At 46.0% G+C, this 24,304-nt stretch overlaps 1 protein-coding gene across 5 annotated transcripts in view; it reads left to right on the top strand.

Annotated features, from left to right (window-relative positions):
* The window catches only part of CHST11 (carbohydrate sulfotransferase 11), a 286,833-nt gene extending 265,353 nt beyond the window's left edge, over positions 1–21,480 (top strand). For all 5 annotated transcript variants that reach the window (XM_019918580.3, XM_019918579.3, XM_019918581.3 and 2 more), the window contains one exon: positions 16,389–21,480. In XM_019918580.3, coding sequence (XP_019774139.1) covers positions 16,389–17,243 — 855 coding nt within the window. In that variant the 3' untranslated portion in view covers positions 17,244–21,480. The remainder of the gene's footprint in view (positions 1–16,388) is intronic.
* The last annotated feature ends 2,824 nt before the right edge of the window (positions 21,481–24,304 follow it).

The raw sequence follows: 24,304 nt of genomic DNA, 5'->3' as shown, positions 1-24,304 counted from the left end.
CTCTATAGCTGTAAAACGGCTCCTTAGACCTCCAGTTTGCTTAACAAACAGCTGCCATTCCAAGTTGCCTCCAATTGCTTCTGTCTCTGAGTCAGTGAGATATTGAATCGCCGTGAGCCAGGCGTTTTGCATAGGTAACAAATGTGTTGGATGTTAACTGCAGAACCTGTTCATGTAAAAGTGACGGCTGGGGCTTCTCTGGTGGCGCAGTGGTTGAGAGTCCGCCTGCCGATGCAGGGGACACGGGTTCGTGCCCCGGTCCGGGAAGATCCCACATGCCGCGGAGCAGCTAGGCCCGTGAGCCATGGCCGCTGAGCCTGTGCTCCCTAATGGGAGAGGCCACAGCAGTGAGAGGCCCGCGTACCGCAAAAAAAAGTGACGGCTGGTCAGCAGTTTTCAAAATGGGACACAGGATCACCAACCTTGGAATCGGCCTGGTAGAATCATCCTGCGGCAGCCGTCAAGGGCAGGGACCTAGAACAACCAGACCCACTGAGTCAGAATTTCTCCAGGTGGCGTCTAGGAATCCGTATTTCACCAAGCGCCCACTGTGATTCTTACATAAAGAGTGAGATGTGCTGTTAGGCTACGGGAGAGGCAGGGTAGTGTGCTCACTATACTGTCGGCCACTTTGGAAGCTACCCTCTGTCATATTTATAGTGATAAAGAGAAGTGCTAAGTGCTTTCCTTGTAAGCTCTCACTGAATCCTCTAAACAACCTTGAGGAGGAGACACGATTGTTGTCCCCATTTTACAGATGGGGTAACTAAGACCTGAGGAGGCCAAGTGATGTGGGTAAAATATGAGTGGTAGAACATTCTGGTGAGTCTAGGAAGAGAATCAGCAAGAACCAGTGAAGTCAGTCGGTCCCAAGGAGGGAGAGACCAGAAGGAGAAGCTGGGGCGTCATAACCTTCTGCCTCAGAAGAGCATCGCCCTCTGGGAGGCCCACGTGGGTGGGGTGCCGTCGGCCACCTCGGCTGGGAGAGAGGTGAAACGTTGGAGGCTGCACAGTGGAACCCTCCCCCCGCCTCCTGCCAGCAGTGACTTCCAAGGGTCCCAAAGCATCAGTCAGCAGTGCACATTCCACCTGCCCTCCGACTTCTGCTTTCCCAGGAAACCCAGCCTCCCGAGCACGTGGGAGGCACATCCCTTCCCTGCCATTGTCCCTGTTCCGGGCCACCATTCATCGGACGCCGGTCCAGCTTGGCAGCAGCATCCCCATCCCTGCACACACACACCCCCCGCACCCTGCCCAGGCCTCCGGAAGCCTGAACAGCTGATCTGAGATGGAAATGAGCCCCTGCAGCCACACCTGGTCAGGCTGAAAGGGAGCCCTTGGCACCAGCACCCTCGCGTGACTCTCCTCCTGCTTCCTGGCCTCACCATTCGGGTGGAAAGTGCCAGTTCCCACCCCCTCACCCCCCACGCCAAAGGCTACCGCAGGCACCCTGAGCCCATTTCCACCCGGCACCAGGCACCCCAGCTGCTTGTCTCTTGGCCTCCGGCCTCTGGGCTGACACTGAGCTCTTGCATTGCAGCTGCAGGATCTTTGCCAGAAACCCTCCATGGGGACATGGGCTGGGGCTGCCGATTGAAGGCACCAGGAAGCCCATGCGGCCTCATCAGCCCTTTTGTGGCCTTTAAGAATCCCTGTCACCCCCAAGTCATTCATTCACGTATGCGTGCATGCATCCATTCGTTCATTCAACAAAGCTTTGAGTGTCTAGTGTGTGCCAGGCACCGAGGATATGAGGCTGAACACACAGTAAAAAGTACCTGCCCTCTTGGAGTCTACATTCTAGAAGGGAGAGACATGCAAAATGAGTAGATTGTAATGAGAGTGTTAGGAGGAGGTATTACCAAGAAGAGTGGGTGGGCAGAGCTGAGGTCCCAGGGGTGTCTCTTAGTAACCACTGCTGATCGTGAGCTATCCTAATTGCATTCTGAACTTCTGCAGTCTGGCTTGTTCCACCTGACTCTTTGCCCCCTCAACTGCTTACGGTTCGGTTAGCTGAGCAGCACAGCTGGGTGGGAGGCAGTGGTGGGCACAGCTCAGAACAGCCCTTTCCAAGAGGGCACCTCGTTACTAGTCCCACCGTCCAGTGCCTGGGTGAGGGTACCAACTGGTGGCCCCCGTGCAAATCCAGCCCAAACAAGTTAAAAAAAATTTTCAACACCACTAAAAAAATTATTTTTTGATTGTAGCTAACATTTGAGAATGCAGATGACACATAAAATCGGGTTTTCTGGCTTCTCTTGAGAATTTGAAACATCCCAAAAGACAAGGTCCCCATTCCCTCACGACAACACGAGCAAGATTTAAGTGGCAATCTCCCACCTTCAGTGGCTCAGGGACTCCCTGCTGGCTCCAGAGGGCATTGGAGTTTGTGACCCTAATCCAGGTCACCAAATTTAAACCCTGATACAAAAGAAGTACCTTAACCCTCTGCTTGCTTGTTTCTGCCCTCAAAGTACTCACTCAAGGTTAAAACGCAGCTCAGAGCCTTAGCTCGCCTGTGGCCGTGTCAGCTGAGCCTGGCTGGGGGGCTGCATCCAGAGGCCAGCTCTGGGCCCTCCATCACCCAGGGTCTCCTGCACCACTGCCTCACCTTCCAGGGCTCAAAATGCTTCCCATTCATTGCACCTTTTCCTTCTTTTTGCTTTGGAAAGGTAGGAAAAGCTCCTGTCGAGATTCAGTCCTTATTATTAAACAGGTGATTCCCTAGTGACAAGTTGAAATCCTAAGAAACCAATTTCCTGAGGCAAGAATATACAATGAGAAAAAGACAGCCTCTTCAGCAAGTGGTGCTGGGAAAGTTGGATGGCCGCATGTAAATCAATGAAGTTAGAACACACCGTGCACAAAAATAAACTCAAACTGACTTAAAGACTTAAACATAAGACATGATACCATAAAACTCCTAGAAGAGAACATAGGCAAAACATTCTGACATAAATCGTACCAATGTTTTCTTAGTCTCCCAAGGCAAAAGAAATAAAAGCAAAAATAAACAAATGGGACCTAATCAAACTTACAAGCTTTTGCACAGCAAAGGAAACCATAAACAAAACAAAGAGACAACCTACAGAAAGGGAGAAAATACTTGCCAACGATGTGACCAAGGCCTTCATTTCCAAAATATACAAACAGCTCATACAACTCAACAACAAAAGAACAAACAACCCAATCCAAAAATGGGCAGAAGACCTAAAGAGACACTTCTCCAAGGAAGAAATACAGATGGCCAATAGGCACACGAAAAGATGCTCAGCATTGCTAATTATTAGAGAAATGCAACTCAAAACTACAATGAGGTACCACCTCACGCCAGTCAGAATGGTCATCATTAAAAAGTCTACAAATAATAAATGCTGGAGAGGGTGTGGAGAAAAGGGAATCCTCATACACTGTTGGTGGAAATGTAAGTTGGTGCAGCCACTGTGGAAAACAGTATGGAGGTTCCTCAGAAAACTAAAAATAGAACTAGCATATGATGCAGCAATCCCACTCCTGGGCATATATCCAGAGAAAACTATAATTCAAAAAGATAGGGCTTCCCTGGTGGCGCAGTGGTTGAGAGTCCGCCTGCCAATGCAGGGGACACGGGTTCGTGCCCCAGTCCGGGAGGATCCCACATGCCGCCGAGTGGCTGGGCCCGTGAGCCATGGCCACTGAGCCTGCGTGTCCGGAGCCTGTGTTCCACAGTGGGAGAGGCCACAACAGTGAGGCCTGCGTACCGCAAAAAAAAAAAAAGATACATGCACCCCTATGTTCATAGTGGCACTATTCACAATAGTCAAGACATGGAAACAACCTAAATGTCCACTGACAGATGAATGAATAAATAAGGTGTGGTACATATATACAGCACAATGGAATACTATTCAGCCGTAAAAAAAAGAATGAAATAATGCCATTTGCAGCAACATGGATGCAACTAGAGATTATCATACTAAGTGAAATAAGTCAGAAAGACAAATACCATATGATATCACTTATATGTGGACTCTAAAATGTGACACAAATGAAAATATCTATGAAACAGAATTACAGACATAGAGAACAGACTGGTGGTTGCCAGGGGGAGGCATGGAATGGAAGGTTAGGGTTGGCAGATGTAAGTTTTTATATATGGGATGGATAAACAAGAAGGTCCTGCTATATTGCACAGGGTATTATATTCAATATCCTATGATAAACCATAATAGAAAAGAATATTTTAAGAAAGAATGTATACATATATATATGTGTATACATGTATAACTGAATCACTTTGCTGCACAACAGTAATTAACACAACACTGTAAATCAACTATACTTCAATTCAAAAAAAGAAAAAAAGAAGCCAATTTCCCTGGCAATGCTAATGTCAGTTAATGTGGAATCAATTCTTTCCTAAACCCTTTAAGTTTTGCAACAGGTTCAGACTAGATTCTTTCTTTAAAGGCTCAATGTTTTTCTCCTTTCTTTTCTAAACATAAAAGTGTTTAAGCATTATCGAATTCCTAGTGGTTCTCTAAGGGCGCAGCCAAAGACGTTAGAATTGTGGCTTCTAGACCTTTGATCTCTGGCCCTACGGGATGGAAAGCCCCTAATTTCAAATCTGAAGACCAGGAAGGTGAAGTTTGCCCAAGATCACACAAGGGTCACTGCCCAAGTCCACTCCATGATTTAGTTTATATAGCTGCTGGCATTGGAGCCTCTAAGACATGGTTCCCACCTGGGCAGCTTTCGAATCCCCAGGGAGCTGGCCACACCCAAAGCAATCACATTGGATCTCTGGGGTGGACCCCAGCCTTCAGTGGTATTTAAAGCTCCCCTGTGAGCTGCCAGAATGGAGACGCATGGCTCCAGCAGCTGCCCTGGAGACGGTAACTCCCAGAGGGAGCTGCAGATCCTGGGGGGCTGCACAGTGCAGGGGCTCAGAGCACAGGCTGCCTGGATTCAAAACCCAACCCCAGTTCCTAGCTCCCTGATCTTGAGCAACTTGTTCTCCCTGCGCCTCAGTTTCCTCATTCATAAGTTGGGAACACTAATGATACCTATCCCCTAGACCGTGAGGATTAAAATTGGCTGGTACATAGTAAGTGCTCAAGAAATGGTAGCTAGTATAAACGTAGGCCTCTTTTTTGCTGTGGATGTGGTTTCTTCAGGGATTCCTTATGACTAGCCTTTCTTGTGAGAGTTTAGGAATTACTGGACCAGAAGGAAATATAATAGAATCATAGCAAACCAGATCCCCGGGTTTTCCTCTCCCTCCCCCAATTCTGAAATCAGCGAGATGATGGCAGTGCCCCCAAGATGCTCGAAGGGGTCTTGTATTAGGATTTGCAAGTGGAGAACCTGAGGCTGGACCCAAGCAGGCAGTTGTTAATGACAGATTCTGCCAACCCCACTCTCCTGATGCCTTTACATTTACCTTTTTCTCTGGGTTTCCATCCCTCTGCATCTCCTCCACCCGGGACAGTAAAATGGACCAGCTGCTCCTCCTTCAGTTTGGGTCCTTGTGTCTGAAAGAAACTGTAAACACCGCAAAAGATGTTTTAATTTAAGGGAAACGTGCTTTCCTTCCTTTTAAGATGAAACATAGTGAAGTCTTAAAGACTTTTTCAAACAGTCCCTAAATTTGGTACTTCAGCTAATTACAGTTGCCTTTTTTAAATGTCCAAATTAAAAATAGACATCTAAGTGAGAACACAGGACACAGCCCAGAGCCTGTAGCCATGTTCACGGTTTCCTAGAATCAGCCTTCCTCTGACCTAATTTATACTTTTGGGAGATCAAAGGGAGGTGAGGGGAGTCGAGGTTGCAGCTGGAGGTAGACCTAGGAGTTGCCTGGCAGCAGATGACGAACTTGGCTCTGTGTTCTATAATTAAGAATAGCTTGAACTGGTGAAAGATGTTAGATTACAGTCCTTTCCTCATAGTGTAAAGATGTGGTTCTCAAAGTGTGGTCCTCAGACCAGCAGCATCAGCATCACCTGGTGTAATGGGCTGAATTGTGCCCCACCCCCAGTATTCATATGCTGGAGTCCCAACCCCCCAGTACCTCAGAACATAACCGTATTTGGAGATAGGGCCTTTAAAGAGGTGACTGAATTAAATCGAGGCCATTAGGGTGGGCCTAATCCAGTAAGACTGGTGTCCTTGTAAGAGGAGGAAGAGGACTTCCCTCGTGGCGCAGTGGTTAAGAAGCCTCCTGCCAGTGCAGGGGACACGGGGTCAAGCCCTGGTCCAGGGAACATCCCACGTGCCGCGGAGCAACTAAGGCCGTGCGCCACCACTACTGAGCCCGCGTGCTGCAACTACTGAAGCCCGCGCGTCTAGAGCCCGTGCTCCACAACGAGAAGCCACCGCAATGAGAAGCCCGCGCACCGCAACGAAGAGTAGCCCCCGCTCGCCGCAACTAGAGGAAGCCCGCACACAGCAACGAAGACCCAACACAGCCAAAAATTAAATAAATGTACTTTAAAAAAAAAAAAGACGACGACACACCAGGGGTAAAGATGCACAGAGGGTTGACCGTGTGAAAAGGCAGCAAGAAGGCAGACGTACGCAAGCCAAGGAGAGAGACCGCAGAGGAAACCAACCCTGCGCACACCTCCAGCACTCTGAGAAAATCCGTTTCTGCTGCTTAAGCCACCCAGTCTGTAGTATTTTGTTATGGCAGCCCTAACAAACTGACAACCTGGGAACTTGCTAGAAATGCAGATTCTCAGGCCCAGTCCCAGACCTACTGAATTGGCGACTTGGGCTGGATCCAGCAAACTGCATTTTAACAAGTCCTCCAGGTGACTGCCGTGCAAGCTCAAGGTTGAGAACAATTCACACGAGGTATTATTGGTAATACCTGGCAGAGCCGGCCCAGAAAAAGATGACACGTGGTCGGAAGTACGGGCCGGTCTGCTGAATATAAACTTTCTTTTAGTAGGTTCTGGAGAAGTCCCACTGGGATCTTTAAGTGGGACGGTGTGTGAAAGTGCTCTGTGAATGCTGAAGGGCCCTGTGGACACAGGTGGTAGTGACGCGTGCTACTCGTCTCCCACCAAGATAGAGACCCTCTGAATATTCCAGCATGGGCACACTGAATCCAAGAATCTCCCTCCTCGACTCAAATTTCTGAGTCCCTAACACCGCGTATATTTTCTGCCCCAAGCAACTGGAATGCTACTTCTTTCTGAGAACAAAAGCAAGGAGACTTAATCCCGTTTCCCCTTTTGTCCCTGCTACCAGGAAGCCCACCACCAAAGAAGATCCTCAGTCACAGCCCTTTTAGTATATTTGTTGTTTCCTCTTTCAGTTTTATGCTACACATATGTCCTTTGTTATGGTCTCTTCAGATACCTTTGAGAAAGGAAAGAAGAGGGGAAAGAAAGGGAGTGAAAAAGGAAAGAGATTGATCTCAAGCTCAGATAATTATCAGAAAAACAAGCCCTGTTTGTAAAACTGATACAACATGGTTGGAGAAGACAGATGTTTTCTTTCCCTGACGAGGGAGCAAGGGGCTCACCAAGGAAATGCTCTTCACTCCCTCCTCTTCCTGGATAGATGTCAAACTGATACTCGGGGAACCTGTTAGTTGCTGAAGAGTTGGGACCATTACAAAAGCTCCTGTGAGCCCTGACTGGGGACAAGTGTGGAAGTGACATGACCAGTTCTGCATTTTCTTTAAGGTTAGAAATCACTGCTTACCTGATTACAATTTCTAACATGCGGTTGGTCCTAATAACAAAAATGGAGATCTCTGCAACAGCCCAGGCCGCCATCCGAAATCTCTCCTGCCCCATCCTGGCCATGATGGTGAAGAATTCTTCTCTTCCCTCTGACCTGTCCAGGGCTCCCCTTAATCCAGGTTTCTTAAACCAAGATACAAGGGGGTCCACAGATACAGCTCCCAGGGATCTGAGTTCTGAGAATTGTATTAATTTTGTATTTTTATTTTGTATTCTTATTTGTATTTTGAAAAAACGTTAAAGCATTTCTGGATTGTCAGGGCCACACCTAGTCCTGCCATGTGAAATTACGGCACACGTGTTCATTGATGGTCTTGGTAGTCACGTGTATCTCGATTTTTATTGTCTTGGGCTCATTAGAAATGGGCAGAGACAAAAAATATATTAATGACGCATTTGGACCAAGCAAAGGTCAAGTGATATGAGAGGGTGCTGGATTTTACAGTAACTAGAAATGAGAAAGCAGTGGGAAAGTTGAGCGGCACGTACAGGAGGAATGCCACACTGCAAAGAGCCTATCCCGGCATAGACGGCAAGTACCCTGTACGTTTCTAGTAGGGCTTTGGTTCCAGTAAACATCATCATCCGTCAGGTTAATGTCGTTCACTTGAATGTTTCCATTTGTTTTGGTCTTCTCTACCTAGTTTTATATTTGTGCATATTTAAGTACCATTATACTTTAAATAAGTTAAATCAACACTAGCCTGAAATTGTTTTAAAATAAAAACAAAATATTTTGTTAAAAGAAAATCAACACTAGAGGCCTGGGTGAATTCCTTCCTCTGAGAAGGAATTGGGAATATGTCTCAGGATTGAGAATATGCCTATTCTCTTGATCTGTGCCCCAAAGCCCTCCTGAGGGAAACTGTGCTGCCTCCTTGCAGCAGGTGCACCGTTTGCCACCTAAACTGCCGTGGAGAAGGAGGAAATGGAAGAGAGAGAAACCACAATAGCACATTCCAAAGCCCCTTTGAGGTATTTTCTGTCTCTGCAATTGGATGTAAAACGACGCTGTGGTATCGTTTCCATTTTTCATGGCTCTGCGGTCCTGAGTGCAGTATTATCTGACGTGCTACCTCCCTGGGGATTCAAACGGCCAGAAAATTGTCTCCAACTGAAAAAAGCTGGGGGGAAAGAAGGAGGACCCCTTGTTTCTCTGCTCATTTAGCCATTTATTGCCTTCAATACTGTCCAGTAGTGATTCAAATGGACAAAATTGACGGGCCCTTTTTCCTTCCTAGTCCTATTTCCTTTAGGACAGTTCTGGTTTGGGTTTGGTTTTTTAAGTGGCATGAATGCTCTTCTTAGGGTGATGAATACATCTGTTCAGAAATCGCAAAAGTCAGAGTTTTACCATTCAAACTAAATATTAATTGAACTCCATGACCTAGGGCTGGCCTGCAACAAAATTATAGAGCTGGTGAAATTTGTCTTTGAGATTTCTGGACTTCTTTCTTGGATTTTTTTTTTCTTCTTTCATGAAGAATGCATAGGGACTTCCCTGGTGGCGCAGTGGTTAAGAATCCGCCTGCCAATGCAGGGGACACAGGTTCAAGCCCTTGTCCGGGAAGATCCCACATGCCGTGAAGCAACTAAGCCCATGCGCCACAACTACTGAGCCTGTGCTCTAGAGCCCGCAAGCCACAACTACTGAAACCCGCATGCCTAGAGCCCGTGCACCGCAACAGGAGAAGCCACCGTAATGAGAAGCTCGCACACTGCAACAAAGAGTAGCCCCAGCTCGCCGCAACTAGAGAAAGCCCGCTCTCAGCAAGGAAGACCCAACGCAGCCAAAGATTGATTGATTAATTTTAAAAAGAATGCATATATGTTAACTGCCTTCAGTGTACCATACCTTGTCCAAATTCCGAACTAGACTTGATCTTATTGTCTAAATGCCAACCTATACTTTTTATTTGATTTAATCAACACCCCTGCAGGGTAGGTGGCACTATTCCCATTTTGCAAATAATAGAACCGAGGCTTAAAAAGTTAAGGGTCTATATCATCTCACACCAGTCAGAATGGCCATCATCAAAAAATCTACAAACAATAAATGCTGGAGAGGGTGTGGAGAAAAGGGAACCCTCTTGCACTGTTGGTGGGAATGTAAATTGATACAGCCACTGTGGAGAACAGTATGGAGGTTCCTTAAAAAACTACAAATAGAATTACCATATGATCCAGCCATCCCACTACTGGGCATATACCCTGAGAAAACCATAATTCAAAAAGAGTCATGTACCAAAATGTTCATTGCAGCTCCATTTACAATAGCCCGGAGATGGAAACAACCTAAGTGTCCATCATCGGATGAGTGGATAAAGAAGATGTGGCACATATATACAATGGAATACTACTCAGCCATAAAAGGAAACGAAATTGAGCTATTTGTAATGAGGTGGATGGACCTAGAGTCTGTTATACAGAGTGAAGTAAGTCAGAAAGAGAAAGACAAATACTGTATGCTAACACATATGTATGGAATTTAAGAAAAAAAAATGTCATGAAGAACCTAGGGGTAAGACAGGAATAAAGACACAGACCTACTAGAGAACGGACTTGAGGATATGGGGAGGGCGAAGGGTAAGCTGTGACAAAGCGAGAGAGAGGCATGGACATATGTACACTACCAAACATAAGGTAGATAGCTAGTGTGAATGAGCCGCATAGCACAGGGAGATCAGCTCGGTGCTCTGTGACCACCTAGAGGGGTGGGATAGGGAGGGTGGGAGGGAGGGAGACGCAAGAGGGAGGAGATATGGGGACATATGTATATATATAACTGATTCATTTTGTTGTAAAGCAGAAACTAACACACCATTGTAAAGCAATTATACTCCAATTAAGATGTTAAAAAATTAAAAATAAAATAAAATACACATGATACCAAAGTTAAACAGGAAAAGATTAAATCACAACCTCATTAAACCTAGAACATGAGACACAAAGCAAAAAGTTTTTTAAAAAGCAGAAAGGCAAATAAATGAAATAGCAAATAGAAAAATAAGAAAAAAATTGTTTTTTTGAAAAGATACACAAATTTAATAAACCTTGAGATAGACTAAGAAACAAAGAGAAGACTTAAAATCAGAAATGAAGGGAGAGACATTAGAACTGACAACACAGAAATAAAGGGATTATAAGAGATTTTATGCCAACAAATTGGATAACCCAGAACAAATGGATGAATTCCTAGAAATGTACAACAGGCCAAAATTAAATCATGAAGAAAGACAGCACCTACACAGATCCATAACTAGTATGGAGAGTGTATCAGTATCTAAAAACCTCCCCATCAATTAAGAAAGCCCCAGGACCAGATGGTATCACTATTGAATTCTAAAAAACATTCAAAGAAGAATCCTTTGAATCAAGTCAGTTCTTCTCAAACTCTTCCAAAAAAGTCATACTAGTCTAAGTGAGAGTTACATATAAAATAGTGGTTTCTAAAGTAGCTGATTACCAAGATCATTTGAGAGTCTTTTAAAAGACAGAGATTATGAAATCTCTTCCCCAGAAGTTACGATTCAAGTCAAGGCCTTGATGTCAGTATTTTAAATATCTGACTCTGAGGCAGAGTCTGGTTTTCATTGATGTGATCGCCTCTTAAGAACTGTTGTCTCTTGCTAGGGGAATGGTGGTCAGTGCTGACCATATGTGATACTTCAGGTCTTCTTCCTTCATCTTTCATCTTGTGATCTTCACAACCTTTCCCCATTTTCAAGCTCTACTGAGATATATCTGGATTTACCTAAGAAGAGTCTTTCTGAAAATCCTCCTCCAAAATCACGACTGGGTTTAGGGATGGCTTCTTGGGGTACTTCTTAGACCTTCTTGTTGTCTGTCATAGGAATTGACCCTGTTTCTCTCATCCATTGCTTTAGAAAAACTACGGCTCTTTTTTCATAACTATCTTTCTCTTGCAGTCTAAAGCCAAATAATACAGAATCTTCTCCTTCCCATACAGTAATTAAATAGGAATGAACACAGTTTTGAGTTTATTGTCTGTTTCCTTTTTAAGGGTTTTCACTAATAATAATAAGTAGGAAGCAAAGAATGAAACAGTTCACCAACATTTTAAGGTCCGCTATCCAAGTCGTCTTTGAAGTGTAACCGCTAAAACAATCTTCATTCCTCCCCTTTAACTTCAGGGGAGTTAGAGACAGCCAGGCAAGACTTCTAGCTAATATTTTGTACTTTAGATCAATGTGTCACTACTCTTTAACCTCTTAGATCCCCTTTTTTATACTCATCTTTGATTTTACCGTAATTCACATAGGTGGGGGCAAGCAAATATGGCTCTGTGGGCCCTTGGCTTGAACCAGGGAAAAAGACAATTTATCTTAGCAAAAAACTAGAAGAATGATACAGGTGAACTTATTTGCAAAACAGAATAGAGACGCAGACGTAGAGAAGGGAAGTATGGATACCAGGGTGGAAGGGGAACTGGGATGAAGTGGGAGAGTGGGATTGACATATATACACTACTATGTATAAAATAGATAACTAATGAGAACCTACTGTATAGCACAGGGAACTCTGCTCAGTGCTCTCTGGTGACTTAAATGGGAAGGAAATCCAAAAAAGAGGGGATATATGTATACGTAGAGCTGATTCACTTTTCTGTACAGCAGAAACTAACACAACATTGTAAACAAATATACTCCAATACAAATTAATTTACAAAAAAAAGAGTTAAGGGTCTTGCCCACGCCTAGGTCTTCTGATTGCAGATCTTACCCACTTTCTACTTAGTGCTCTAATACCCTTTCCTTACTCTTCTATGTAAAAATATTATCTTATATAATGTTACCCTCTCTTATACATTTATATTTTATAACAATTTGCTCAAAGGTATGGGCTGAAGGCTTCGTTCCTGTATTAGTTCCCTAGGACTGCCATAACAAAGTATCATAAACTCAGTGGCTTAAAATAACAGGAGTTTATTCTCTTACAGCTCCAGAGGCTGGAAGTCTAAAATCAAGGTGTCAGCAGGGTCACGCGCTCTCTGACGGCTCCACGCGTACACCCTTCCTTGTCCTCCCCTGCTTCTGGTTGTTGCTGGCAATCCTTGGCATCTCTTAGCTAGTGGATGAATCACTCCACCCTCTGCCTCTGCCATCACGTGGCCTTCTCTATGTGTGTCTCTGTATTCTCTCCTTATAACGACACTAGTCATTGGACTAGGACCCACCTTAACTCAGTATGACTTCAGTTTAATGAATCACATCTGCAAAAAAAAAAACCCGTATTTCCAAATAAGGTCACATTCTGAGGTCCCCCATGAATTTTGGGGGATCACTATTACCGCCTCTATTAAAGAACCTTCTGATGAACAATTGGGAAATTTCTTTAGCTACAGAGGGGCCTTCCCCCTTTCCTATCAAGCTTCCCTGAAGAGATAAGTAACTGATTCATTCATTCACTCAACAAATACTTAGTGACCATCTACTATATGACTGGCACTCTTGCAAGCACTGGAGCTACAGCCCTGGAAAGAGAAAGTTCACACTTCATGGTACTTGCATTCAACAGGGAGAAACTTTTGCCAGTGTGGTATGAAGGTGTGGCCGCAAAGGGCAGGAACTACAAGGCTTCATAATAGGCTCCAGAACTGGCTCGTCCTCACTTCTAACACATTCTGCTAGTCTGAGCAGGTCACAGCCAGCCAGAGTCAAGGGGCTAGAGAAGTAGACTCGACTTCTTGAAGGGAAGAGTGACAGTGTAGGATTGTAAAGGGGAATGACCGTCGAGAGGGCAGTGACGACTCCTTTGAGATTTCCCCCAGTTGCCTGTGAGACTAAGGTAGCAAGAGAATCTCCTGTTTGCTCATGGAATTTTCACAACATTAGCACTCTGTCTTGGTTTGCTTCCTTCCCTTGAGTGTGGAAAGTTCCAGTGGTGATTGCATCTACTTCAGAGAATTGCTGGGAAGATTAAAGATAATGTATTTAAATAACCTGAAGGTGTGAAGGTGCCTGGCACAGAGTAGCTCCCCCAGCTGTCTGCTGTTGTCTCATACCAGCTCATGATCACCAACACCATCATCGTCGTGGAAACCATGAGAGAAGACAGACACAGAGCCCTAAAGCAGGATGTAATGACTTGTCTCCATTGGCCACCAGGATATCCCTCAGGTCCCCCATAAACTCATCAGTGTTCTTCACTTAAGCCCATCCCAACTGCCCTGTGCATATTCTAGAATGAATTGTACAGATTGCGGTTCAGAGTTGGAAACACAAGGCCAGCTTCTTGGGTCCCACCCAGGCCCTTGGCTCTACTGACTTGCCTGTGCAGTGGCTTTAGGAGCGGGGGGCTTTCACTGATCCCTCCACATTACCTACTCTGGACCACCCACAGTCCAGCCTGGAGAGGGCAGTGGCTCTGTGGCTTTGGGTCCCTGTGAATCAAGTGGTCGCCCGACTTGAGAAAACCAGGCGTGAAATAGACGGGGCAATTGTGCTGTAAAGGACGCTCAGTGGGGAGGGTGTTTAGAGGAGGGAATGATTCTTCCACTTGTGTGGCCGGGGAGTGTGTTGGGCCTTCATGGATTATCCAGTTTATACCCGCAGAAAGGGAGAGGGAAGAATCCCAGATAGGAGTGGCTGGGCCCAACAGGAAAAGAGTGAATCATTTGTTTCTTTGGAGCTTCCTTCAGTTCTAAAAGGGGGAGGAGGGCTTCCCTGGTGGCGCAGTGGTTGAGAGTCCGCCTGCCGATGCAGGGGACACGGGTTCGTGCCCCGGTCCGGGAGGATCCCACATGCTGCAGGGCGGCTGGGTCCGTGAGCCATGGCCGCTGAGCCTGCGCGTCCGGAGCCTGTGCTCCGCAACGGGAGAGGCCACAGCAGTGAGAGGCCCGCGTACCGCAAAAATAAAAAATAATAGTAATAATAAAATGGGGAGGAACGGGAATGAGGTGGGAAAAGTAGGTTGGTGCTGGACTCTGAAGGACCTCAGAAGACGAGCATGAGGACGGGGACCCCATTCATTCCGGGGTCAGGGATGCAACCATGTCATCTGCAGCCCCAGAGTGGCTATCCCATAGCCCTGGTGCCCCAGTCTCTCTATAACTTTAATCATAATATTAGTATCTTTGATATTTAAAAGAAGACCCATACATCTGAAACTAACACAACATTATAAATCAACTATGCTCCGATATAAAAGAAAAAATTAAATTAAAAAAAAGAAGAGCACATTACACATCCAGGAGGGTAGATGGAGGCATGGCGTTAAGCCAGACAACGGTAGGGTGCCACCACTCCACTGAAAGTCTGTGGGGTTGGAGACCAGGATGGCAGCGCACCAGGCCAGTGTGGCCTCATGTTGCCTCTTCTAGGTAGACTGTGAGAACTAGTTCAGATTGGGAGCGAACGGCCTTTAGGGGAGAAACCTTTGCTCCTAGAATTCAGAGGAGCACACAGCTTTCCCCTTTGGCCCCTACTGAGGCCGCCAGCTCTCTGGCCTGGCGCCTCCTAGGCTGTGAGCCCTTTAGGAAAGGGTTAGATCTCCCAGGGGTGCTGGGCAGAGTGCCTTGTACTTTATGAGGTCTGGACACATGTTTGAATGGATGGATCAGTGGGTGAATATGGGGAAAAGAGAGGAAAAGCTCAAAGATAATAAATGTAAATACCCATATATGATGGTTCCAAGGGATATATAACCCAGACTTAAACTGCCTTTTGCACCAAAGCAAATGTATTGACTGATGCAACAAAAGCCCAGAAGCTGGGGGTCTGGTTTCAACGTATGGAGCTAGGTATTCAGATGATGTCACTGGGAATACATCCCCTTGTCTTTCTGCTCATCCCTCCTCTGTTCCCTTCATTCCCGGTCTAGTTCTCCCTGCATGGTGGTCCCTCCTCCCTGATCCCAAGCTCCAGGGTGCATGCTCTCAGCTCAGCGAGAGGAAAGGGAGCTGAAAATGAAGGAAAGCAGGTTCTCAGATGAAAATCAAGGCACTGGTACTGAGGAAGCAAAAAGCAACAGGTGTCCACAGTGATAGGCTTGTAGAAAAACTGGATCCCCTTGCTTTGAAATAGATCAACAAATGCCAGAACTCCATGCTTTTCTTCCTGCCTTAATCAAGAAGACTGGAGGCCTGGACATCAGATTAGAGTGGAAAGTGGGCAGCTTTGGTTGCCAGGCAGACCTGAGTTTGAATACTGACTCTCGCTGTGTGATCTCTCTTAACATCTCTGAACCTCAGTTCCGTTTTCTTTCCAGCTGGACTGTCAGCTCCCTAAGGGCAGTTACCTTGTTGCACTTTTTCATTACCGCACCCCCAGCATGCTACCTGGCACAGCCGCAGGTATTTGATATTGTTAAATAAATCAGTAACGGTTCGAGTTTGTTGTACAGAGAAAAGAAAAACTGTATACATGAAGCTCTGATAAAATGCCTGGCATGTAGAGGGTGATGGGTAAGTTACAGAATTGGTCATTATCATTACTGTCCAAAGGAAGCATGGTGGAACACAGAACCGAAATAGTCCCGACAGCTGATGGAGAATTGGAAAGGGAGACGGGCCATTTAGGTTGTCAGTGGCTGCCTTGGTGGCCCGCATTGGCCATCGTGTCATGGATGTGGCCCAGTGTAAACATCCCACACAAGTACTGAGTACTTCTTCTTCTTGTGTCCCCTCTGCAGCTGGAGCTCTCCAACACGGCCGTCCTGCACCAGATGCGGCGGGACCAGGTCACAGACACGTGCCGGGCCAACAGCGCCGTGAGCCGCAAGCGGCGGGTGCTGACCCCCAACGACCTGAAGCACCTGGTGGTGGATGAGGACCACGAGCTCATCTACTGCTACGTGCCCAAGGTGGCGTGCACCAACTGGAAACGGCTCATGATGGTCCTGACCGGGCGGGGCAAGTACAGCGACCCCATGGAGATCCCGGCCAACGAGGCGCACGTCTCGGCCAACCTGAAGACCCTGAACCAGTACAGCATCCCCGAGATCAACCACCGCTTGAAAAGCTACATGAAGTTCCTGTTCGTGCGGGAGCCCTTCGAGAGGCTGGTGTCCGCCTACCGGAACAAGTTCACGCAGAAATACAACACCTCCTTCCACAAGCGCTACGGCACCAAGATCATCAGGCGGCAGCGCAAGAACGCCACGCAGGAGGCCCTGCGCAAGGGCGACGACGTCAAGTTCGAGGAGTTCGTGGCCTATCTCATAGACCCGCACACGCAGCGCGAGGAGCCCTTCAACGAACACTGGCAGACCGTCTACTCCCTCTGCCACCCGTGCCACATCCACTATGACCTCGTGGGCAAGTATGAGACGCTGGAGGAGGATTCCAATTACGTCCTGCAGCTGGCGGGCGTGGGCAGCTACCTGAAGTTCCCCACCTACGCCAAGTCCACGAGAACTACTGATGAAATGACCACAGAGTTCTTCCAGAACATCAGCTCAGAGCACCAGACGCAGCTGTACGAAGTCTACAAACTCGATTTTTTAATGTTCAATTACTCAGTGCCAAGCTACCTGAAATTGGAGTGAAGGGTGGAGGTGGGGAGAGGGGCGAGAATCGTGCTTTTTAATTTAAGATTTTTATTTGTCAAAAGAATTCTATGGATATTGGGTTATTTTGTAAATTAATATTTGTTTGGGGATGATGCTGCGAGCAGCATAGTGAGAATTATTTAAAATCCTTAGTAGGGAAGGACGGCTGTCTTTGCAGGGCACTAGGATGGGTGTCCTTGTTTTTTAGACATGAATCCCCCGACACTTTCAGAGGTTTCTTTGTGTTCGGGTGAATTCCATGAATTGTGCATCCCATAAATTCTAATTAATGTTATTTATAGTTATTTAAACATGGTCTCTGTATAGATTTCTTTTTGTGGCAGCAAGATTCTAATGTCTTTGCAGAAGAAATCTATGTTTCGTTCTGTGCTTGCAGCAGCTCGTGCAGGGGCATGAATGTTCTCCTTATTAACCGCTCAGAGAGTCACTGTGATAACAACCGTTGTGCTGTCTGTTGATACCACCGTTCTTGAAATTCTGCTAGAAATAAATAGAAAGAGGCTCCTTTGCAAGGGACTGATTCCAAACTGATTTCAGTCGACCCAAACGTTCCTCACACGAAAGAAAAGTGATTTTTTATTTTTTAACCCAAGGAGAGAGCTGATTGTAGCTTTTTTTTTTCCCACCAGACTTAGCAACCTGGTAGAATAGGCTTTTCTACAGAATTTTTTTAACTGGCAGTGCCAGTTGTGATGAAGGTGAAGTGGCTGTTGCTTTACATTCAACAAGTATTTATTAAGCAACTACTATGTGCTAGGCCTAATTCTAGACCCTGCGGATAGAGCATTAAACAAAACCAATAGTCTTGGCCCTCAAGAAGCTTTACGTGGACGCAGAGTATCCAGCTTGACAGTTAGCAAACCCCTGATATTCATGGACTTAACATGAGGTTTGGACTATTCACGAACCACCCCAGAAGGTTCAGGATCCCTACAAATTTGCATTTTTCTATGGCCCAAATTTGAAAACCACGTGCTTGGAACAGGCCACTTGGTGAGTAATCCAAGCTCATTGGCCAACATAAGAGATGACAAAAATGTTTCCTGTCAAATGCCCACTCCAATTTATTGGTAGTATCTATCTGCCTTTAAGCCCCAGAACAGATTTGCCAGGCACAGCATGGAAGAGTGCTGTGATTGATTAGTGATGTCTGCCTTGGGTGAAGGAAAGGGAATATTCACCGATCGTCTCCTCCTGTCATTTCCAGCCCAGCTTTAAGGTCTCCACCTAGAAGTGTTTTTTCTACTCTTTGCCATGTAAAAGATTAAAATTTTGTGGCAGGACTCAGACATTGGAGGATTTGCAATGGCCTGGCATTTCTACTCCTTGTGAAGGTCACAGGCGGACTATTTGTACACTTATGCATATCCGCTCCTCCAAAGGCCAAGGAACCATCGGCACCTTTGCAACCACCAGCAATGATCAGCAAGGATAGCCTTCTGTGATGGTAACCCATGCCATTTTCCTCTGGAAGGCTGGAAACATTCCATTCCCTGTTCCTTGCTAATTAACGTCTGCACATGCTTCTCATTTCCAATGCCTCCGCTGAAGTTTGAGCCACATCCCTCTTACAGCTAGTGAATGAGTTGGTAGCAGATACTGTATATAATAATAATAGTTCTAATAATAGGGGGAGGGGTGGGATGGGGTGTGGGTAAGTTTTGCTTTTTGTTTTTGATGCAGTGTATAGAACAGAGGGGAGAAGAATATTCTAAACGAACAAAAAATAATTTATTCACAGAAGCTATTAAAATTGTATTGTAAAGCTCACAGCCAGCTCAGTGAGCGGCAGCTGTCACGTCTCACGGAGGAAATTATTTTATTGAATGTGAGCGAGGTGTGCGCCGGAGAGGGCGGCTGAAGCTATTTATAAGATGTTGTGTACGTTCTTCTAAGCTCTCTCTCCTGTGCGAAGGGCACGTCAACTGTACCCTTGACAAACAGAGATTTATGCAATGTGTTTTACCAAGTAGAGTGACAGACTTCAGCTGTCCTTGGAATTATTCCTGGACCCTGTTTCCAGGCAGGGGACACTGTCCTCAGAAACAAAGCTTCTGCTAATGAAAGAGGTTTCTGGCATTTCCTGATAATGTGCTTCAGAGAACACAGGTTCTCCCCAGACACAAGTTGGTGTGATGCAAAATAAGGGTTTTGTAGTCAAATATCCTTGGGAAACAGAGCGAAGTCCATTTCCTTTCTGCAGGACTTTTCAGAGCCTTGAATGCGTGCTGTGCATTGTGAACTCCCAAGAGCATCACTGGTGGAGTCGGTGGCATTTCCTGACCTTCTCTGAGCGGGATGCTCTATTTTGCAGATCATCTCAGAGAGCTAGCGTTCCACTGAATATTCTTTGGCTAGGTTGCTTTAGCACATCTGAGGTCTTCAAGGATAAAAAACTGCTTCCCTGACACCCCGCTTCCAAAAACAAAACAAAACAACAATAAAACAGCACCACAGTCTCCACCTGGTTTGTAGCAATGAAGGTACTTTATCAAATGAATTCAACTTTTGCTTAAGTGCAATGGTTCTAATCCTGGATATTGCATGGGCCACGATTCCCTCCCTCCCAAAGGGAGTGCCCGAAGAGTCTTGGGTGGTGCTGACAGAAGGAGGGATGGGGGAGGGGCACAGAGCCTCAGTTGGTCCCCCTAGTGCTCAAGCCTGAGGTTGCTCAGTGCAAGCCGAGAGAGCTCAACCCTTGCTGAATGCTCCTTTGATTCTATAGTTTGGAATTGTTCAGTGTTCTTTTAGTACTTTAAGTGGAAATTCACGTGGATTTCCCGCGTTTTGCATTTCCACATCTCCGTCTTTGATCAGCTGTGATGCCTTCATTCGTCTTCTCGCTCTAGAGGGAAAGGGTGTCCTTCAGGGGACGATACTGCGGTATGGTTCGGCAATGAGGGGCTCTTTCTCCTCGTGTTTTGTGTTCATAGTTTATTTTCTAATGGCATAAAAACTTTTTTAAAAAAATCAATTCAACTGTTTTTGCAGAATGTAGAAAGTACTCTGTGTCCTTGGTTAAAAAGAATCCATGGGTGAAAATGTGCCTGGGAAACAAAAGTTCTTGGTTCTTTCGTTCCTTTTCCTTTTTTTTAAAGAAGACTGTTTGAAAACGCTTTCTATTGCATGCTTAGCTGGAGAAAAGTACAGGCAGGTGTCCCATCTTCGAGCCACTTTTCAGAGGTGCTGCTGTGTTTTCAAAACCAGGTACAAAGTTGTATTTACAAGGACATTCCTGCTTAACCTGTCCCTTTGGTTGGAAAACTGTAGAATATTAGCCACAGGGTTTGAATTCCTGCAGCTGCTTCAGACTCGCCCCCTTCCCTGCCTTCCCAGCTGGTCTGGGAGGAAGGGCAGTCTGCTGACCTGTTGGTGTCTCAGAGGGGACCTTCCTTCCCATCTGTCCACCAGGTGAGTTTCACGGTCCTGCCTGTTCAGCTGTATGGCACAGGACAGCAGCGGGCAGTGGAAACTTCGGTCGGACCAGTGTCCTGGTGGCAAAGGCGTGGAAGCACCAGGGTCTGATCCCTACTGGTAGAAAATACCCAGAACAAAAGCGAGTCCCTAACATCCTTAGCTGGTGGGGTCTGGACCACTGCTGAGGTAGTGATTGCAGAAGTCCCTGTTCTAACCTGGCCAGAAGCCGAGGGACTCTGACCCTGATGGGTGGGGCTCAGAGCCGATTTCTCACAGCCTGACCATCCCCTACAGAGACACGCAATCTGAGCTGCCCCGTTCTGTGCGATCCTGGGGACCAGAATCTCTTGCCCACTCATGTCAGCAGGACTGACCTCATCACTCCCCCAAAGTTCCCACAACCAGTATTTCCTCCAGCCTTTTCCATCACAACCAACTGGACCCTATGAACAGGCAGCAGGATCTACAACCAGCTTGACCTTCGGCCGTTAACGGGCGAATTTCACTCTGTTACCCTTTGTCAGGTACAGAAGGGGCTGCCCGTACTATTTTCTTAGGAGCGTGCTCAGTATGGCATATGGACATATAATTTAACATCTTTGTGGAGTGTGATTTTCTTTTTTTACATATTTGTGTGCAGTAGAGGGCCTGTTGTAGAAAACTCTCCCTGTATCTTACTGTACTGTTCAAGAAAGCTGAATTCCACATTGCCAACAAAAGCGTGAAAATGTTCATGAACCTTCTTCCAGGAAAAGCCATTCAAGTCTGATTATTTTTCTAAGTAACTTCAATTAAATTGAAGAAAGAAAAGAAGCTTCTCTCTGTGTATGGTTTGTTCACGGCTCACTGACAGGACTGCAGAGGTGGGGTGGGCTGGCCTGTGTCCCTTAGCATGTGCGGGGTCCTGCTCACGTGTATCAGAGGATGGAGTGGGAGAGACGCACATGCAGACCGCATTGCAGTCTTGGCCGTGGCAAAGACCTCCATAGAGCCAAGCCCTTTCTGTTTAGTGGATGAATAGAAGCTTTCTTCATTCCTGTTTTGTCTGCAAATTCTTTGTAAAGTGATGCATTAGAAGGCCCATCCTGATCATGTAGGCTACCGCCCCCGTGAAAAATAAGGAAACAGGCCCTGAAAGGCTAAAGGGCATTGGTGGCAGAGCCAGTATTCAAACTTAAGTTGATGTGCCTTCAGAGTTGTGGCACTCGACGACACGCCTCTCTTAAGTGCCTGTCTTTGGTTCCGAAGTTGTAGACCTGCCCTTCAAAGCCCCGATTTTCCGATTCCGAATCCATTCCTTTTCTGATGTCGTATATAGTTTCTTTCGGTTCCACTGATGGACATTTTTAGCTTTACTGATAAGAACTATTTATTTATTTGTCAAAGAAGAAATCATCTCAAATTGTACCTCTATTTTATTGTACCCTAATTTAAAAAAATGTATTATGTAAACATTTTGACATGAGAATACTGAATTCGAAGATATGTCTCCTTTTTCCTTTTTTTTTTTTTTTTTTTTGCGGTACGCGGGCCTCTCACCGCTGTGGCCTCTCCCGCTGCGGAGCACAGGCTCCGGACGCGCAAGCTCAGCGGCCATGGCTCACGGGCCCAGCCGCTCCACGGCATGTGGGATCTTCCCAGACCGGGGCACGAACCCGTGTCCCCTGCATCGGCAGGTGGACTCAACCACTGCGCCACCAGGGAAACCCTATGTCTCATTTTGCATCCATGCCGGATATGGTATCTGATATGTCCACTCACCAGCTGGTTCTCACCACCAGTGGCCTGGCTCCCACCCATTCCTGGTGTCATCACTGTCCTTGCTCTGGTCCCCTCTGGTTGGCAAACGGCCAGACCATGGAGCTTAGTTTTCTGAAATGGATGGGAAATGTGCTTACTTTTTAATGTGGCGAGTGGCTGTGACTGTTATGGCCTGTCCCTGTCTCACCTGGGACACTAAATGCACTAAACGTCAGTGGGAAGCAAGGCTGGATGAGGACACCCCCGGTCTTAGTTTACTCCCCATGGAGTAAGACTGAAATGCCCTCTCATCAGTGGTCAGCTAATCTTTATTTCTCATGATGCCACTGGTGCCCTCTGGCTGACGCTGCAGAAGCTACAGAAACCAAGGGGCCTGTGGCCCAGAACACTGCCAGGGCCAGAGGTTATTACGGATCCACCACCAAGTGAACAAAAATAGTGTCAGGAAGAATCATGAGTATCCAATGCCGAAGTATCCTTTCTTGGGAAGAGCGCTCCTTTCTCAAGTCATTTTGGTGTTCAAATAACTTTTATAACGGTAGCTATTAAGTGATATTAGAAAATACAAATACTGGCAATTTCATGTCAGCCCCAAAGTCATTTCAAATATTTTCTCAGAAAGTTATGATATCCAAAAAGACCAGGAACCATTAGCCAGGAATGCATTTGAGGGGGCAGAAACCTGAGAGAGTTTACTGGAGAACAGCACTCTGGGGAAATCCTTCCTGGGAACAATTCTGAGCTTTGCACAGCTGGTTCCCAGACTCCTGCTGGCACACCGTGGGTCCCTGGAGTCCTGGGATGACTTACAAGAAGTTGAAGACTGATCTGGTCTACGTTCACCTGTAGGGAGTTTATCAGATATCTTGGTTCTGGGGTGATGGACATTTCCAGTATAAAACAAAAAAGGGACTTTTTAGCAAGACTGACGTGAGAAAAAAACCCAACCGAACAACCAACCTTTTCCCTGGTCCACAATCCTCTCCTAGGGCCAGCCTCATCCCAATATCATAACAACCTATAGATAGAACAGCATGGAAGCAGCCTGCTGATTCCAAACACGTGGCTGGCTGAGAACTGCTCACAAACACAGTGCCTCAGTCTCTTTCTCTTTGAAACAAGAAAAACGGCAACATCTGAATTATGCCAAAGTTGAGATAAATAAGAACCCCTGAGGTTGCTAGCCCCAGTTCATCCACCAAGGAGTTGTTTATAATCTAGAGGTAATCACATCCTGTTTGGGCGTGTTTGCTCATCTGTAAAATGACAAAATTGAGCTATATCTCTGGTTTTTCAGGTTTTTGGGGGGGAAAAAAGAGCCTCAAAACTTTTTGTGTGCTAAACACTCGTATGTAAAACAGATGAAACAGAGATGCTGTGATTGAATAGCTTGAGGCCCAGCTGAGCCTCTCCTTTTCTGTAAAATGCCTGTGGACCTCCAGGGAACCCTAGGATTCTAAGGAACACAGTTTGAGAACCACAAAGTTAGATGACCTCATCCTTTCCAGTGTTGACATTCTCTAATGATCTACCCAAACGCTCCTCTGTGGCTCTTTGTGGCTTTCCGCCAGAGGTCAGTTAGCAATTAGACGGTACCATGGAAGTAAAAACTGTTTCAAAAAGGGAGTTAAGGCAACAGCATTGAAATGAGATTAAGATGGAAGAAATAAGGGAAAAGAAAAATAGAAAGATAGAAGCAGCTGCAGGAAAGAAATAGCTCACACCCAGATTTAAGATGGGGAACCAAAGTTTACACTCCTCTTTTTCAATGATCTACCAAGAAAACACTGGCTCCAAATTCCTACAAATCTCCACTAATTTGAAATACAAGACGCTGGAATGAAAAACAGTCTATTAAT

This window comes from Tursiops truncatus, chromosome 11 (genome assembly GCF_011762595.2).
Source record: "Tursiops truncatus isolate mTurTru1 chromosome 11, mTurTru1.mat.Y, whole genome shotgun sequence".
NCBI lineage: Eukaryota > Metazoa > Chordata > Mammalia > Artiodactyla > Delphinidae > Tursiops > Tursiops truncatus.
The sequence above is the reverse complement of the archived record's forward strand: the minus strand, read 5'-3'. Positions and strand labels throughout refer to the sequence as shown.